Source organism: Entelurus aequoreus, linkage group LG15 (assembly GCF_033978785.1).
Source record: "Entelurus aequoreus isolate RoL-2023_Sb linkage group LG15, RoL_Eaeq_v1.1, whole genome shotgun sequence".
NCBI classification, from domain to species: domain Eukaryota; kingdom Metazoa; phylum Chordata; class Actinopteri; order Syngnathiformes; family Syngnathidae; genus Entelurus; species Entelurus aequoreus.
In genome coordinates this window covers 18,426,120-18,441,925 of record NC_084745.1, presented here as the reverse complement: position 1 = coordinate 18,441,925, position 15,806 = coordinate 18,426,120, and the positions used below count along the sequence as shown (strand labels likewise).

The 15,806-nt window shown below is 37.0% G+C and overlaps 1 protein-coding gene across 1 annotated transcript in view; it reads right to left on the bottom strand.

Annotated features, from left to right (window-relative positions):
* tmtopsb (teleost multiple tissue opsin b) overlaps window positions 1–15,806 on the bottom strand; it is an 82,852-nt gene that overhangs the window by 15,455 nt on the left and 51,591 nt on the right. The window contains exon 3 of the mRNA XM_062020947.1: window positions 6,229–6,462. Within this exon, the coding sequence (XP_061876931.1) occupies window positions 6,229–6,462 (234 nt within the window). The remainder of the gene's footprint in view (window positions 1–6,228; window positions 6,463–15,806) is intronic.

Here is a 15,806-nt window from a genome sequence, read left to right as displayed (position 1 = left end):
TCGGGTGCGGCTTATATATGGAGCAATCTGTATTTTCCCCTAAATTTAGCTGGTGCGGCTTATAGTCAGGTGCGGCTTATAGTCCGGAAATTACGGGTAACTGTTTTATATTGTTTTACTTTCTTTTTTATTCAAGAAAATGTTTTTAATTTATTTATCTTATTTTATAATTTTTTTTAAAAAGGGCTTATCTTCACCATACCGGGTTGTCCAAATTAGGCATAATAATGTGCTAATTCCACGACTGTATATATCGGTATCGGTTGATATCGGTATCGGTAATTAAAAAGTTGGACAATATCGGAATATTGGATATGAAAAAGCCATTATCGGACATCTCTACTTTTGGTGTAATAAATCAGAAATATACTGTATGATAATAGCTTCAATATAGAGCAAATTTTTTGACTTGGGGGCAACATTGGGCTAAAAAAGTTTGGTCGAGAGCCGAAAACGGACAGCATGTAAAGTTTTATATATATATATATATATATATATATATATATATATATATATATATATATATATATATATATATATATATATATATATATATATATATATATATATATATATATATATAGATAGATAGATATACAGTACAGGCCAAAAGTTTGGACACACCTTCTCATTTCAATGCGTATTCTTTATTTTCATGACTATTTACATTGTAGATTGTCACTGAAGGCATCAAAACTATGACACCTGTGAAGTGAAAACCATTTCAGGTCACTACCTCTTGAAGCTCATTGAGAGAATGCCAAGAGTGTGCAAAATAGTAATCAGAGCAAAGGGTGGCTATTTTGAAGAAACTAGAATATAAAACATGTTTTCAGTGATTTCACCTTTTTTTGTTTAGTACATAACGCCACATGTGTTCATTCATAGTTTTGCTGCCTTCCGTGACAATCTACAATGTAAATAGTCATGGAAATAAATAAAAAACATTGAATGAGAAGGCGTGTCCACATTTTTGGCCTGTACTGTATATACACTACCGTTCAAAAGTTTGGGGTCACATTGAAATGTCCTTATTTTTGAAGGAAAAGCACTGTACTTTTCAATGAAGATAACTTTAAACTAGTCTTAACTTTAAAGAAATACACTCTATACATTGCTAATGTGGTAAATGACTATTCTAGCTGCAAATGTCTGGTTTTTGATGCAATATATACATAGCTGTATAGAGGCCCATTTCCAGCAACTATCACTCCAGTGTTCTAATGGTACAATGTGTTTGCTCATTGGCTCAGAAGGCTAATTGATGATTAGAAAACCCTTGTGCAATCATGTTCACACATCTGAAAACACTTTAGCTCGTTACAGAAGCTACGAAGCTGACCTTCCTTTGAGCAGATTGAGTTTCTGGAGCATCACATTTGTGGGGTCCATTAAACGCTCAAAATGGCCAGAAAAAAATAACTTTCATCTGAAACTCGACAGTCTATTCTTGTTCTTAGAAATGAAGGCTATTCCACAAAATTGTTTGGGTGACCCCAATCTTTTGAACGGTAGTGTATATATATATATATATATACAGTATTTATATATAATATTAATATAATGGATATACAATCCATCCATCCATCTATTTTCTACCACGTGTCCCTCTTGGGCTTAATAATTAATATAATTGGATATTAAGAGTATGTGAAAGTTCGACTTCTACCTTGTTTACTTCCGTGACGACCTCCTTAAAGTTTTGTAATCATCAGAATATCCAAGCAGGTAAAATGCACCAAACATGGATAAGTGTGTTGAGTTTTTCGCATTTTTCCCATCATGCTTTGTAATGGATTTAAATGGGTGTAATTTAGATTTTTTTTATGGTGCATGGACATTTTTATATAATGTCCACAAAGTTCAGTGAGGAGTTTTTGTTATGTGTGACCATGTCTGTTGACATTTTGTATATATTTTTTTCCACCATGACTAAGGAAGGTTGCTTGCATTGGGTCATAGAAGTACGCAGATTGTTGTTCAATATATAATTAAATGTTGTAAACGTTGTAAACTTTATGACAACATAATGATGGCATTACATTTTTCAGACTATCAAAATGAATGCAATCTCTTGTGGTGCATAAAATTCCTTATTAAAACTCATGACATCTCGCGGGCCAAATTGAATATGTCGATGGTCCGCAGGCCGTAGTTTGGACACCCTTATATAGAGGCGACTTGTTTTCAACTTTACTGGTACTTTAAGCTTGCACAAGGGTTAGTGGCACTGAGCTCATTGAAAACAGTGTGACAAGCGTGACACATGATCACCACCAAGAGTGGAGGTGTAGCAACATTTTAAAGCGCATGCAAAAGTAAATAAAGTCGCAGGATGTCAAACTCTCTTCAAACGCAGCTACTGCCGCCTTGTGGCGCCATAGAAAGCCAGTGTTTGGGGACTGATTAGAGACCATGCACCCGGCGTACATAAATAAAAGAAAAACAAAAGATGCTGGCAGACAAAGAAGCCAATGTTGCATAATGGAGACAAACAGGAGCCAAAACAAAAACTGAACATTAAATTAATTCCGCCCCGTCAGACAAAAGTGAAAGCATCCATTGATTACGGCTGCTGGCAGAGTGATGAAAAAAAAATAAAGACCAAAAAAGAATGTCAGAGTTCTTAATCCGAAAAATAATTTATTCAGCTTGACTGCACCGAAACAGAAGGACTGGGGGTAGGCTGCTAATTAACGGGTGCCTGTTAATTACGCGTCTATTAATGTTGCATTCAAGTGCCAGGCTCCACGTGGGGAATGGGGGTTGCGCACATCTGGCAACTGTCTCTGGAAAAAGGAAGCAGCAAATGTCTGCCTGTTCTTTTTGTGCATTGAAGAGCCCTCTGTGAGCTAATTATGAGCCTTTGAAGGAAGGCAGGAGCGACATTTGGACACAAATTGTTGTTGAGGGTCAGGTGACACTCAACTGGAGCTGCCAGAAAAGGTGATTTGTTCAAATGTGGATACAACTGACTTTTTTTTTGTTCCAGCGTAGCGCTCAGACAGATTTCTCAGCTCATGGAATTCGGGCAAATGTTACCGCAGTGTGAAAAATGTGGATAAAATTGCCGTAAGCGTTCTTCTCGTGTCAAGTGTGCCTGTCGTCTCGAGATAAAAAGCAACAACAAAAACATTGTTTTGGGGATTAAGGGAAATTATCTGCAAGATTTGAACACTTAAATGATGATGGATGATGCCAACATCTTATCGCGTTCCTTTGAAATCATATTTGATGGATGTGAAGCGAAGCGTCTAATGACAATAACTAGCGCTTGTTTCATGGGGTTTTTCCTTGCCTCTGTCGCCAAATGGCTTGCTGGTGACAGTTTAATGTGGCCTAGCGACTTGCTGGCATGATTTGATTTGGAAACAAAATGACCCTTTTGGAGTTGATGTAAATACTGTAAATACTCTATCTGGTCAGTGCTTTTTTTTAGAAGGCGATAATGTGAGCGATTCTGTGGAACAATTTTAATTTTTTTTCTTATTATAATAATGACTCAGAGTGCATGAGAAAGTGGAATGGAGACATTTATCATGTAAGGGTGTCAAAAACAAATGTTTTCACATTTTTTAAATCTGCCCTGTCTAGCCACTCAGGCAAATCATTTTGTTGATGTAGATCAAGGGTCCCCAAAAGCATTGGGTTAGAAAAATTTGGTTGGGGGCCGGGCTGTATATATATATATATATATATATATATATATATATATATATATATATATATATATATATATATATATATATATATATATATATATATATATATATAGATATATAGATATATTAGATATATATATATAGATATATACACGTTGAAGAGCAGGGAAACCTGCGAAACAGGCTTGGAGGGATGAAATTCCTGACGTAATGTATAATATATATGTACATATTATATTAATATAATGGATATCCACTCATCCATCTATTGTCCCCCTATTTAAAATCCTCTGAAGAGCAGGGAAAGCTGCAAAACGTATATCCCGCTCTACCCCGATATTGAGCACTGTATAACGGCTAACCACAGTAACCTCGATATATATATATATATATATATATATATATATATATATATATATATATATATATATATATATATATATATATATATATATATATATATACTGTATATGTGTATATCTATATATGTGTATGTATATATATGTATATATGTATATATATGTAAATATATGTATGTATATATATATATATGTGTATGTATATATATGTATATATGTATATATATGTATATATGTATATATATGTAAATATATGTATGTATATATATATATATATATATATATATATATATATACATACACATATATAGATATACACATATACAGTATATATATATATATATATATATATATATATATATATATATATATACGCACACATACATATATATATATATATATATATATATATATATATATATATATATATATATATATATATATATATATATATATATATATATATACATATATATATATATATATATATATATATATTCCGAGCGTGATGATGTCACGGTATCGATGGGAAAATGCATTTTTAGACAATATGATTTGCCTGAGCGGCTAGGAGACACCAAGAAAAACAAGCGGTAGAAAATGGATTAGAAAGGAAAGATTTAAAAAAATAATAATAATTAAAAAAAAAATATATATATTAATATATATATATTTTTTTTTTTAACTTGGGACTTCCTGTGGGCCGGATTTTGATCCGGCCCACGGGCCGTAGTTTGGGGACCACTGATGTAGATGATCATATCTGCTCTACAGATTTACTTTAGAAAAGCGAAGTGTTACTTCTCTTGTTGCCTTATTTGTATTTGACTTTATTATATGTTTGGGTAGAATTTTATTAAACAAGACTAGTTTTCTTTTACCGTATTTTCCGCACTATGAGGCGCACCTAAAAACCTCAAATTTTCTCAAAAGCTGACAGTGCGCCTTATAATCCGGTGCGCCTTATATATGGACCAATATTGAGCCACAACAAACCTAAACTTCATTTTCATAAAGTTTAGGTCTCGCAACTACGGTAAGCAGCCGCCAACTTCATTTTCCCCCGTGGAAGAAGAAGTTCTTCTTCTACGGTAAGCAGCGGCCCCCATAGAAGAAGAAGAAGCGCGCGGTGCATGCTGGGATATATGACTGCGCGAGGCGTGCCGTTTTGATTTCCATTTGTGTGTTTATGTAAAGACCCCAAAATGGCTCCTATTAAGAGACACGCTTACGACGCAGAGTTTCAACTTAAGACGATCAGTCACGCAGTAGAACACGGGAATAGAGCAGCAGCGAGAGAATTTAACATTGTCACTGAACTGCTAGACAACAGCAGCGACACTGACTCGATTAGTGACGACTTTGACGAGACGGAGCCGGGCATGTTGGATGCCGTATCCACCCAACTGTTTAATTCGGACACTGAAGAAGAACAATTCGAGGGATTCGTGGATGAGGAATAACTTCATAAAGTGAGCATTACATGTTTATTTTGTGTGTTGTGTTGTGTGACATTAACATTTGAGCAACGTTCGAGTTATTGACATATTGTTATTGCTTAGCGATATTTCGAGTGTTACTATATTGTGATTGCACTAACGTTTGATTTACCGTAACAGTATCACTGTTTTTTACGTGTTTATTGAATCAGGGAAAAGTTTCCCCTCCACTATGTGATATAAATGTTGCACTACATGTTATACCTTGCTGTTGTTAAAAGATAAACAAAACACCACGTCACTGACTTTACCTCGGGGAAAATAATAAAACAGCTGTTTATTCATTTTGGGAGTGAACCGAGTTGTCAGAACGCTGATTTGTAATCTATTAATAAAGTTTGACTGACCTATCTGACTGTTTTGTTGACATTCCCTTTAGCGCAGCTCCATCTAATGGATGCATAGGTGCGCCTTATTATCCGGTGCGCCTTATATATGAACAAAGTTTTGAAATATACCATTCATTGAAGGTGCACCTTATAATCCGGTGCGCCTTATAGTGCGGAAAATACGGTAATTAATACACACATTTATCAGAGCTATTTATGTATTTTATGGAGGAATGTAGTAAATCATAAAACTGGCACCCAATGTTATAAAAATTTGATTTTAAATTGAGAATCAAATTTATTATATGTGTAAATGTTTTTATTATTTTTTTACAAGTGTAAAAATAAGCTAACCAAAGAGGTCACCATCAAAGCCCACCTGTTTGTTCATGAAGATGTAGAGGAAGGGGTTGACCACCGTGGATGACTTGGCGAGCAGCGACGGTATGATGGTCGCCTCCGGGGTGAGAAGGTCTTGCGGGCCGAAGGTCGCCAGCAGCGCCACCACGCCGTAGGGCAACCAGCAGACCAGGTAGCAGAGCACCATGGTGACCACCATCACCAGCACCCGCTGCTCCCGCCGCCGCGTCACAACCGAACTGGCGCTGCGCACCTAAAAGAAAAGCAGCGTCACCAACATCGTGAAGTTTATCAATCATCTTAGATTAGTCCCTAGATTGAATGCCTGCATTCGACTCCTCTTTTTACATAAACACTGTAACTCAGCACTTGTGAGAGACGTGACGTTGGCGAACGAATCAATTCTTTTGAACGACTCTTTTAGGCGAATGATGAGATTCGATTCGCAGTTGAGAGCCGTTCATTTGGAAGCAGAAATTGCCCGCGCTGCATGTGCATGCCACCCTTTTACATTTTTTTTAATGACCTTTTTGTGGTTTTTAATGCATGTACCGGTCATTTTTAAAATTGGATTCACTTTTTTCATTTGAAGATACATATTTTATTGACGTATTTATTTTTAATTTGGATTCACTTTTCTGGTGACATTGTTCTGATGAGGATATGTAAAGTAGTTCAAGCGTACACAAACCAGGTAGAGTGGTGCAATTTTGGATTCATGTTTTTATTACGTCCAAATTTTGTGTCTAGTTTTATTCATAGTTTTTATTCACATTATTTAAAAATGCTCTCGCGCTACTCAGTTTTTTTAATTGATGAAAAATTCTAAAGAGTGATGTCACTGTCAAAGCATGGGAATGTTTATAATAAAAACACAATGAAAATATAATTTGAGTCAATATTTCATAATAATAATAATAAAATTGGTGTTCTTTTTTTAAACTATTTTGATCCACATCTTATTTTTCTTTTATTTACCAGTAGGAATGGGTACCGAATCCGGCAGTTTTTTAGCATGGTTGCGCAATGACGTCACACACAAGGTGGCCGACACTTTTCAACTGCAGCACTTGGCGATCACTCCAGCAGCACTGAGAGCGGACTCAGCCAAACTACCTCCAGGTAATGTTGCAATTTTCAATGCCAACAAAGTAACTGACTCAAAAAAAGGCTCAAATGCAACTAAAGCAAGGTTGCACTCTTACAAAACTGTGCCAGCTTGATGCAAATACAGATTAGCTTTGCTATTGACATGCTACTGATTAGCATTAGCGATTTTACATGGCGATTTCAACACCTTCAAATATGTTAATGAAAACTACAACTAAGATGCACAACCAAACATCTGGTGTGTAATAAGTACAATACTGTCGCTGATGAGCTCCCTGGGCTTCTTAAGCCAGAGCATACCTGCGTTCCGGGCCAGAACGTAGTTTCCTGTTCCGTACAGAAAGCCGAAATGTCAAGCTCTCTGCGCAGTCTCTCTCTGTGTCTCCCCACCTCTGTGCTCATTGCATACTTGCCAACCTTGAGACCTCCGAATTCGGGAGATGGGGGGGGGGGGGGGGGCACCGTGTTCAATGGAGAAGTCTGATCTACAAAATGTGCAGGCAGCATACCCCTTCCCCTTCGAGCTGTTCTGGATGAACTGAAATTATTTTTTCCAATCATTTTGGAACTTGCAAGCGTGCTTCTTCTTCTTACTCGTCGTCGCCATGTCTCTTCTTCGTTCTTCTGCTTCGTCTCTGTTATGTTTTTGGACATTACTACTTGCCGTAGTTTTGAAGCAATGCATGATGGGAATCCGGATGTTGTGTGTCAGTGTATTAACGTGCCGGCTGGAATAAACACACGCTGAGAAATAGCTCCGTGCCTGCCTACTTTATGCATACTTGCCAACCCTCCCGTTTTTAGCGGGAGAATCCCGTTATTCAGCGGCTCTCCCGACAACCTCACGGCAGAGATTTTCTCCCGACAAACTCCCGGTATTCAGCCGGAGCTGGAGGCCACGCCCCCTCCAGCTCAATGCGGACCTGAGACTGAGTGGGGACAGCCTTTTCTCACGTCCGCTTTCCCACAATATAAATACGCTTGCAAGTTCCAAAACGAATGGAAACAAGAATTTCAGTTCATCCAGGACAGTTCGAAGGGGAAGGTGTATGTTGCCTGTAAATATGTAGAACAGACTTCTCCATTGAACACGGCGGCCGAAATGATTTCTCAGTCATGAACAGAGAAGTTAAACAGGACAATACTGCCATCTAATGGATAGATAATTCAAGTATTTATTTTATGTAAATATAATAAATATATACCTGTATATATAGCTAGAATTCACTGAAAGTCAAGTATTTCATATATATATATATATATATATATATATATATATATATATATATATATATATATATATATATATATATATATATATATATATATATATATATATAGCTAGAATTCACTGAAAGTAAAGTATTTCATACATATATATGTATATATATACCTGTATATATATATATATATATATATACATATATATATATATATATATATATATATATATATATATATATATATATATATATATATATATATATATATATATATATATATATATGGAATACTCGAGTTGGTGAATTCTAATAAATAACCACGCCCCCAACCACGCCCCCACCCCCCACCTCCCGATATTGGAGGTCTCAAGGTTGGCAAGTATGACTTTATGGGTTATAAATAAACTTATGGATAACGGAGACATATATAATTTTCAGGTGAGAGAGGACGCTAAAGGCAGTGCCTTTAAGGCACGCCCCCAATATTGTTGTCCGGGTGGAAATCGGGAGAAATTCGGGAGAATGGTTGCCCCGGGAGATTTTCGGGAGGGGCACTGAAATTCGGGAGTCTCCCGGGAAAATCGGGAGGGTTGGCAAGTATGGCTCATTGTGTGTTGTCCGGTGTCGTGTTCCCACAGTCCCTCTTCGCTTCCCGGATTCAAGCTGTGTGTCTTGTCTCCCTGGATTCCCTCTGGTCCCCTTGCTGCCTTCCTGGATCTCGAACTCTCACCTGCTCACGGACCTCCGAGCTTGTCTTGCCCTTCTTGGACTTCCCCTCTCACTCAACACGCATCTTCAACAACTCCCGGTAACACTCAACATAATCCCTACACATAGTCGCACATATATACATTTTGGTTTAGTTACACGCCTCATTTGGATATTGTTTATATGAATAAATAGAGCAAAACGCTGTCAGATACCTTTAAAAATAATACGCATTCATATAAATACAGCTAATATGGCGAATATGTATTGTGTCGTGTGTGGAACATTAGTTTAACAATCAGTAAAGCTGGCAAGCAGCACGACTAAGCTAGCAGAACCTTACAGTTCATGCACCTCAGCCTCCATGTTTTCCATTTGGATGATCCCATTTGCAGTCAGTTTTCGCTCCGGTTAATTTGTGTAGTAACGTTCCGCGGAAGTCCACTAAAATGGGGGCAGGGCCACAATAAATCCGATGAAACGGTCACGGCCATCATTCCAAGTCAGGGCAGGGGATCATCAGATGGACCCATAAAAAGAGGAAGAAGAGGCTGCGGTGTAAACAATCAAGCCTGCCATCATAAATATTCAATTTTGAAGGTCCGGGGTGGTGGCTGTGTGGACTTATGGAGTCTGGGTTTATGCATGCATCACTTCACTGCTCCAAAAATGTTCCCCACTCGGAGAACAATCGATTTAAAAAAAAAACAAAACACAAAAAGCAACAGGCAAGGCACCAGCTGGAGGCCGCGAGCGGAATATGTCAGGGTATGCTCTGATGGAGCGGCAAAAATGTCAAAAATTGACTACAATCAGTAACATAAGAATAGGCCTGTCCTCTTAAAGTGACGCATGGGGCTCGGTCGCCATGGCGACGGCAGTAACAGCGGTTGAAATAAGCAGGTACCCGAGCAAAGTAAACAGCTTAGTGTGGCTAATTACGTGCTCATCAGCACATGTCGGTTTATTCACCGACACACACAATTCCATTTGAAATAATAATTACTGTAAGCGCGACCAATTCCAAATTACCGGCGGATCACTGCCAAGTCACCTCTTTAGAGTTGGAATAAAAACTGAAAGGAGGGACACAAAAAGTACACAGCAGCTGCGGGGGAACCAACAAAAGGTGCTGAATGGGTTTTGGAGGTTTTTGTCTGGGCCATCAAGAGAAGGACAAAAATAAAAAAGGATCAAAATTATACTATAATTTATATCCACAAAATAAATTGTTCAACTGGGAACTTCATTTTAACTCATACTCAAACTTTATGACAAAACATTAACTACACAAAAGCTTACTATAAAAAAATGGTGTATACTTTTTTTGTTTTATTATTTTTTTAATTTAAAAAAAAAATCCTCAAAATACATAATAGTACACAAAAAACGTAATTATTTGATTTATTTATTTTTTTAATGGAGTTTACTTTATTTGTGTGAATTCCTTTGAACAATTATTTATCATCTTATAACATTATCATATTATTCACATTACAAACTGCAGGAAAATAAAATGCGCTATCAAAATGGTAAAGGGGGTGAAATTGATTGTATTTATTTATATTTATTTATTTATCTGGATGTTCATTTTTACCGTTTCACCATCACCACTATATTATTAATACTACCATTAATTTTTAGAGCTATTATTACAATTATTAGTAGTGGTAGTAGTTGATTTGAGCAGCTTGCAAATGAGAGTTCATTATTCAAATATTGGAAAGTATGAATTACATAAGAAATCACACACACACACACACACACACAAACGCGCGCACATACACACACACGTAGACAGGATGTATTTAGGGAGAAAATGCCATGTTGTGTACACTTGAGATTATCTCTTCCCCAAAGGCAATCATAGAACTATGCTAATGCAGACACACACACAACGTTTATGGTCGCTTTATATTTAAAGACAAAAAGCTTCATACTCTGTACTGAAACCAGCGTAGATATCTCCTTAATATTCTTAGTCAGATTGTGTTTTACGTTATTGTAAACACTGGAGATTGTATTAATTCAGACCTGTCTAGCTGCCTAAATGGGTTGCCAGGGGAACCAGTAAAATATTTTCCTTTCAAATGAAAAAAAAAATTAAAAATACGTTAAAGTGTTTATATTATATATATTTTTTATATTTAAAACACTTCCTTGTGGTCTTCATGACATGTAATGGTGGTTTTTTGGTCAAAATGTTGCGAAGATTATGTTTTACAGATCATCTTCAAGTAGCTTTCTGACCATCTCTTCAGGAGGCGCTGTTTTGTAGGCGGTCTTGTCGACCCGCTTCGACTGCCTCTCCACCCCGTCATACATGTTTTAGTTTTTTAAGAAATTTGTGGGCGGGGCTTCCTCTGAAAAATGTGTTAGTTTAACCACAAAAATTATTTGCAACCAAAAAAGGTTTGTCACAAAAAAATATAATTCGTAACCAAAAAAAGATTTGCAACCACAAAACCGATTCGGAACCGAAGTAAAGATTTGGAACCGAAAAACAAGATTTGGAACCCCACCCCCCCAAAATGTTTTAACTAAAAAAAACTATTTGCAAACAAAAAAAGGCTCTATCACTAGGGATGTCCGATAATGGCTTTGCCGATATCCCGATAACTCTTAATTACCGATACCGATATATACAGTCGTGGAATTAACACATTATTATTACAACCAGGTATGGTGAAGATAAGGTCATAAAATCATAAAATAAAATAAGATAAATACATTTAAAATATTTTCTTGAATAAAAAAGAAAGTAAAACAATATAAAAACAGTTACATAGAAACTAGTAATTAATGAAAATGAGTAAAATTAACTGTTAAAGGTTAGTACTATTAGTGGACCAGCAGCACGCACAATCATGTGTGCTAACGGACTGTATCCCTTGCACACTGTATTGTTATATATTGATATATAATGTAGGAACCAGAATATTAATAACAGAAAAAAACAACCCATTTGTGTGAATGAGTGTGAATGAGTGTAAATGGGGGAGGGAGGTTTTTTTGGGTTGGTGCACTAATTGTAAGTGTGTCTTGTGTTTTTTATGTTGATTTAATTAAAAAAAAAAAACACAAAAAAAACCGATACCGATAATTTCCAATATTACATTTTAAAGCATTTATCGGACATCTCTATCTATCACCAAATATTTTTTGTAGACAAAAAAAAAAGCTTTGTAACCAAAGGACCGATTTGGAACTAAAGTTTTGGAACCAAAAAAGAAAGATTTGCAACCAAAAAAAACTATTTTTCACCTCAAAAACTATTTGTAAACATAAAAAATATTTGTAACTAAAAAACGATTTTTAGCCAAAATAACCCGATTTGTAACCAAAATAAACATTTGCAACCAAAAAAAGGTTTCCTAACCTCAAAATTCTTTTTTTTTTTTTTTACCAAAAAAACATTTGCAACCAATAACCAATTTGTAACCAAAGTAAAGAATTGTGAAGTGAAGTAATTGCATTTATATAGCGCTTTCTCTCTAGAGACTCAAAGTGCTTTACATAGTGGAACCCATGATATACATCAGGATCCGTTAGGAGGAAAATCTTTTCCCAAGTGCGCCGGACTGGTAAAATAATGACAAGATAACTCAAAAGTGAAGTCAACTTTAGATTGTTTTCTTTGTTAAAAAGTAGAACAAGCACATTCTGAAAATGTACAAATCATAATGTTTTTTTAAACTTACATGTTGCGGTTAATATTATTCTATCTTCATTTGTCGTTATTTATACTTTCTGAATAAATTATGTGATAATGTAATCAGTCAAGTAGGTGGAATTGAGTCTGGCAGAGTTTTAAAATGCTCCCATTGGTGTTAATATTTAATTTATTAGAAGATGAAATAAATAATAATATCAAAATATAACTACAGACTGTTATTAATATAATTTACTGATTTTACTCAACTGATGTACGAACATCAAGTGGTTTATTCTGTACATATCTAGCATCATCTACAACAAAACTTGTGAATTTGGACTTGTTTCATTAATCACACATAAGTCAGAAAGGGAATTATGTGCGCCCAAGAAAATGTGTCCCCAGTCATAAACACAACATGAAATGTACAGATTATCAAAAACATTAATTTGGGTACAAATGTCACAGGTTTCATTACGAACATCTTTGACTACTATCGAACAAAACTGTTCTCTTTCTGTCGTAATCACACCGAAACAAAGCAGCCGCTGTTAGTGATGCATTCACGGCCACAAAAACAGTCGGACAACTCCAACACCATACATAAAGTCTAACTGTTAGGTCGTTACACTGCTGTCACATGACTTTCCCTACCGAGCGAGGAGACCCTAACCTGGTCAGAGACCCCCATAACGACTCTAGATCCACAAATTTCTTTCAAGAGTTGCTTATAGTAGTTTCCAATTGATTTTTATTTGGGCGGTGCCTATACCAAGCAGGTTGTCCGAGCAAATTGACCACAGCAAAGTAGCTTCGGCCCGGCACAACAAAAAGTTGACCAGTTCCAAATATTCTTTGGAATTTTCATTAATTTTATCTGCCTGCTGTGACTTTAGGCCACACCTCAACACCGCCCTACCCCGCGATTTACTAAAAATATCAAAGGAAGGTATACATACAAATTCAACAAATAATCAAAATGATTAGCTGGTCAACCATGACTAGCTTGGCTACAGTATTAGCTTGGTTGCACCAACTTATTTAAGATTCATTCCAACTTTGTGGTCACGATGACGTTTTATCGATACACCGTATTTTCCGGACTATAAGGCACACTTAAAATCGTATTTTTTCCTCAAAACTCGACAGTGCGCCTTGTAACCCTGGGTGCATAATGTACGGAATAATTCTGGTTTTGCTTACCGACCTCGAAGCAATTTTATTTGGTACATGGTGTAATGATAAGTGTGACCAGTAGATGGCAGTCACACATAACAGATACGTGTAGACTGCACTATGATGGCAATATGTCTCAAGTAAATAACACCAACATTGTATATGTTCCATTGAAAATATAGAACATTACACACGGCGTTCAAAAATATATCAAAATGTTTTAGTACGACTTTGGTAAGCTATGAAGCCACACCGCTTCATGGATTGTCGGCGCATTAAACATATGAGTATTATTATGGTGTGTGTATAAGGTAGGACATATTATCTGGCGTTTTGTTTTGCAATATTATGCAAAAGCAACTTTTCTTACCTGCTGATCTGTATTTGGGATCTGCATAAATCCTGAAAAATTGCGGGCGTCCGCCTTTGTAGTCCGTGCCAACTGTAGTTGATAAGCTGTGTCCTGGGCATGACGTTAAAGTGCATCCGGCAGTGGAGGCTCCTCTATAGGGTCTTGGGGCACTAGGAGGTTAACCCCTTTACTACTGTTACCCCAGGTGGCCCTTGGCAAAGGCCTAGTACCTGACTGCCCCCTTGCCAGGAACACGGTGAAGACCTCAACGGCGGAGCAGGCGGAAGACGGTAGATGTATGAACCACCACAACGGCTGCGATGGCGGAAGAAGGCACCCCCACATCCATGTGGGCCCAGTTATGGGGAAATAACAACCCAAGACCTCAACGGTGGAACAGGCGGAGGATGACTGCTAACCCTATGGAGTGTCACAACGGCTGGGATCGCGGATGAAGGCTGTAGCAGAAAAGGGTCCCCAGTCGTCTTGGACTCCATGCCACTGGACCCTGACCCGGATATGTCAAGGATCATGTGGTGACTGTCTGTGCACCAGTCTCCCCACGTTAAACAAAGTCACGCACAGGCATCCTCCATAAAGGGATACCCCGATACCAGGAGGATCGTCATACTCGCTTCGAGTGACCGACGATGATGATGGAGTCAATAAGATTCTTCTTTTTCTCTATCTTCTTGTTATGTGACATTCATCCTCTGCTGTTGGAGTTTCTAAAATAAGGTAGCGTAAAGTTCTTACTTATATCTGTCAGTAAACTCGCCATGAAAGCACTAAAACATACCGGTGTAGTGAGTTTACATTATTCACCCAAGGAACTTTAGTTATTCGAGAGTTCCGGTCAGACGGTTTTTCACGGGACACATTTCCGGTGTTGTTTTTTCCGGATGAGGAGATGCCAATCCATTATTGATTGAAGTAAAGTCTGGATGTCATTAAAACAGTTAGCTCCATCTTTTGACACTTCTTCCACTCCCGTCCTTGCACGCTACACCGCTACAACAAAGATGACGGGGAGAAGACGCTGCCGAAGGTGAGCCACGTAAATAAGACCGCCCACAAAACTGCGCATCCTGAAGTGTCTGTCAGAAAGCGGCTTGAAGATGATCTGTAAAACATAATCTATGCAACATTTTGACCAAAGAACCACCATTACATGTAATGTAGACCCCAAGGAAGTGTTTTCCATTTAGAAAAAAAATACAAATAATATAACTCCTTTAAAGGCCTACTGAAATGAATTTTTTTTATTTAAACGGGGATAGCAGATCTATTCTATGTGTCATACTTGATCATTTCGCGATATTGCCATATTTTTGCTGAAAGGATTTAGTATAGAACAACGACGATAAAGATTG